The 3,776-nt window shown below is 31.9% G+C and overlaps 1 protein-coding gene across 1 annotated transcript in view; it reads right to left on the reverse strand.

The window, feature by feature from the left end:
* Positions 1 to 3,550, reverse strand: part of LOC106465126 (beta-1,4-glucuronyltransferase 1-like) — a 31,025-nt gene extending 27,475 nt beyond the window's left edge. Inside the window, exon 1 of the mRNA XM_013925325.1 lies at positions 3,463 to 3,550. Coding sequence (XP_013780779.1) covers positions 3,463 to 3,550 — 88 coding nt within the window. The remainder of the gene's footprint in view (positions 1 to 3,462) is intronic.
* Positions 3,551 to 3,776: the final 226 nt, after the last annotated feature.

A 3,776-nucleotide genomic window follows, 5' to 3' on the forward strand; every position in this document is an offset into this window, starting at 1 on the left:
ACATTAACTAATCATTTAACTTCATTGGATTCTCACTGGACATTAGTATTTTTACGAAAACATTATATAAATTCATTGTGGAAAGCTCGGCACGTTTGGCTGGTTAATAATGAAGGATAAAGCTAGCTAGCTTCCCATTAAGTGAATTATACCTACGTCAACTCATAATTAACTCGCTCATCGTGAACCCTCTATAAGATATCGAAGAAGTCCAGATTAGAAAAAAGACTTTATATTGCTTGTAAATTTTTGTATATAATTCATTGTTGTGTAATATCTATTTGTAATGACTTTTATTGTAATTTGTATTGTTGTGTGTATATTAAAATGTATTTGGATTAAGAAAGAAAACTATGTGTATCAATCTTGTTGGCAAATATTATAAACTGACTATTATCGGCTTTTACTTAGCTGCTAAATCCAAAGTACAATTAACTACTAAATTTAAAGTATCATTTAGCTCGTTTTCAGACCATTCGAAATTCTAATGCTTAACAAAGTTAATTAGTTTTAATCGTAGTTTTGTAAAGCTTGACTTTCTGTAAGTAGTAGCAGTTCAGGCTTAACTGTTAAATACAAAGAATAGGATACAGTTGAATATAAAGTTCAGTAGTTCTGAAAAAATTATCAAGTTACATACATCTTTTACCTGTTTCTAAGTTTAAAAGGTCTCAAGTTTCGGGTTTATAATGGAACATCTGACGCTACTTCCCTTCCATAATTATATAACATGTTCACAGACCTCCTGGAGAGTTCTTGTTGTTTTCTTAACACAAAGCTACACAATGGGCTATCTACACTCTGTCCACCGAGAGACTTCTTCAAGAGAAACTGTAGACCACAGACTGAGAACCTCTGATATATTTTTATATAAAACAAACATTAGAATTGATTTTTATCACAAATGTTATTCTCTTTGGTATTCATGCTTTAATGCTTATATAAATAGTGTTTCAAATAAACTTTTGTTTCTCATCATCAATCCCAGATAATGAGTTCTGGTATTGAAAGAAAGGCCTCCTGGGCAGTGGTTTGAAGGAGACAAAAGATAGCTCTGATTTGAAATACTAATGGACGTTTAAATTAAAAACAAAAACACTTGTATAATATTTGTCATAAATGTTTAGGTCATAGTTCCCACTGTTTTCTAGTTTTCAGCATTGATACTGTAACATTAGAAGTAATTTGTTAAGAAAATTGGGATGACAACTTAAAAACAAAATTTAGGAAGTTTACTAGAATAATGTAGCAATGAGCTAGATGTAATGACGACGAAATTCGAACACTGGTATTTTAACATTTGCTTCAAACTACTAGTCGACTATCATGTCACACGACATTTAGGACTTTTGTTTCAATAATTTCACAATATTCCTAATTGTAATGAATACGGTTCTGCTCCTGTCACATTGCAATTAGTTAATTAATGGTATTAATTAATACTTTTTATACTCTCGTAGTAAATATAAAAGCATCAACATCGTAAGCTGTAAGAGTTACTTATATGTCTAAACGATCATTGTTAAGAAAATTCACACTTAAATTTAAAGAGAAATGAAACACTTTTCATGTGATTTCTTCACACAGTTGGCTGTGTTTACTGTCGTCTCTGTAACTTCATAAAGTAAATGTGTACGTAGTGGAAATAAAAAGGAAGAAATAATCACTGGATTATATATACTATACTTTACTGTTAGATAACTTGATTAATTTTGTAAATTTAGGAACAGTTGCGCCACTAATATCGGTTCGAAAACCACATATTCACACAGAAATAATTTGTCCACTTCTGCATTTTATTGTATTCAAATCAGTAGTTAACTGAAGAGAATAGTTGTTCCTATTTGATCGAAACTATCATATGACCTTAGGAGTTTGAACTTTACAAAATAAATGCATCTTATGAAGGTGCTTGTCTTCGGTATCATAACATTTCTATCACCAAAGGTCTTATACTATAACTTTTTCCAAACACATTTTATTAACGTTAGTATTGTAATATTGTTACACATAGACAATACGTTACAATCACATATTTCAACAATAAGAATTCTCACAGAATTATAGTAGATACTTACGCATATTTTACATTTCTTAATTCTACGCAAAAGATTTATTTCACACCAACCGTTTTATGGATTTTTTTTAATTAACGAAGCTCACAATAAATAAATTATTTATTTAAATAAACAACTTTCTAACTTTTCAAAGCTTTGATAAATTTTACTTTAAAAGTTAATATAGATATGCCTCAATTCAATTGATAGCCTCTGTGACTCTTTCTTATACACTATTGATTTATAATACGTTTTGTACATACCGGAAACGTTGTGTCACAAGAAAATTCAATCGGAAACTCAAACAGTTTTATATTATACAAGACATATTATATATATATATATAAGCATTAGCAGTGTTTTCATATGGCATTTTACATTTTATTACATGAAAGTTTTCTCTGAGCTAGAAAAAAAGTATTACCTTCAATATTTTCACAGCTGTTGGACGAGATTAACGTGATAGATGCCATTCGATGAACGACGACCTGAATTATAAATTAGGTTTTGCAGCTGGAATATTTTCTCTTTTTGTTTTATTTAGGAGAAAATACGAAAACTGTCTTCAGAGAGCCTGTTTCTTAAACTCACGAAATCAGTCCAACAGGAAAGGAAAGGCGTTTTCTTGTATCACCTCGACATTAAATGCTTTTGTTTACTTCGTTTTAAACGCAAAACATCACGAAGAGCTACTTGAACTCTGTTCGTTGCAGGGATCGAACAGAACTTTAACGTTTCAAGCCCTGGCGCTTACAAGAACAACAGTTCCATTTAGAAGTATCTTCTGTTCCCGTAATCATCAGAATATTGGGTATCAAATTAGTGTGGAAGGAGTTTTTTTATTGGTTACTGATTCCATTATAATAAACTATTTGACGTAGCAGAAGAAGAAGTGCCCTATGTATAACATCCTGTTCGTTGTCCGTTTTAAGTGTAAAATACCAAAATCTGCTTTCTGCAATGTGGCCTAAGACTTTCCCAGACCTCAAGTGAAACATTTGTGACTTTGAGGACCTAATATATTTCACATTTAAAATAGCAAGCTAAGCACCTAATATATGTCACACTTAAAATAGGAAGCTCAGCAACAGGTTGATAGTAAAACAATAGAACAAACTTACAATATATGAGAAAGCAGAAGAACTGAATTTGATTGATTCCTAATCTTTGATAGGTTGTTTAGGCAGAGTCTTCATAATGAATCTAAGTTTCAAATGGACAGCAACTGCCTGTTGTAGAAACCTACAAATGTAGAGGACGACGTTTCGAAAGGCGGAAGACTTCTACAATTGCAGGTTTCTACAACAGGCAGTTGCTGTCCATTTGAAACTTAGGTTCTTTATTGATTCCTATCCGATCTTAAAGTTTCAAGTACAAGACCCACCATTCTTCAACTGCTACTCACCCTGAGCTCTACTAATACTATAGAAATTATCAGCTTTTGTTGTGGCTTTGCGTTCTGTTATACGGTATGCAATACTAGATGCATTCATAGTCTGAGTTTAATACTAAAAGACACCTAAATGATGGATTCTACATTCGCGCCACAAGGGCGTTGGACGTGTAAACAGAACCACCCGCCTTCTTGTAAAGAAATCAAATTTTAAGACATGTCGAATTCATATCTGTGAATAGACAACGCCTGGGAAAAAACAAATTTCTTGATATGTTGAGAGTGTTGCAATCCAAGAAACGTATCATAATAGTTTCATCTTGCAC

This window comes from Limulus polyphemus, unplaced genomic scaffold (assembly GCF_000517525.1).
Source record: "Limulus polyphemus unplaced genomic scaffold, Limulus_polyphemus-2.1.2 Scaffold1845, whole genome shotgun sequence".
NCBI lineage: Eukaryota > Metazoa > Arthropoda > Merostomata > Xiphosura > Limulidae > Limulus > Limulus polyphemus.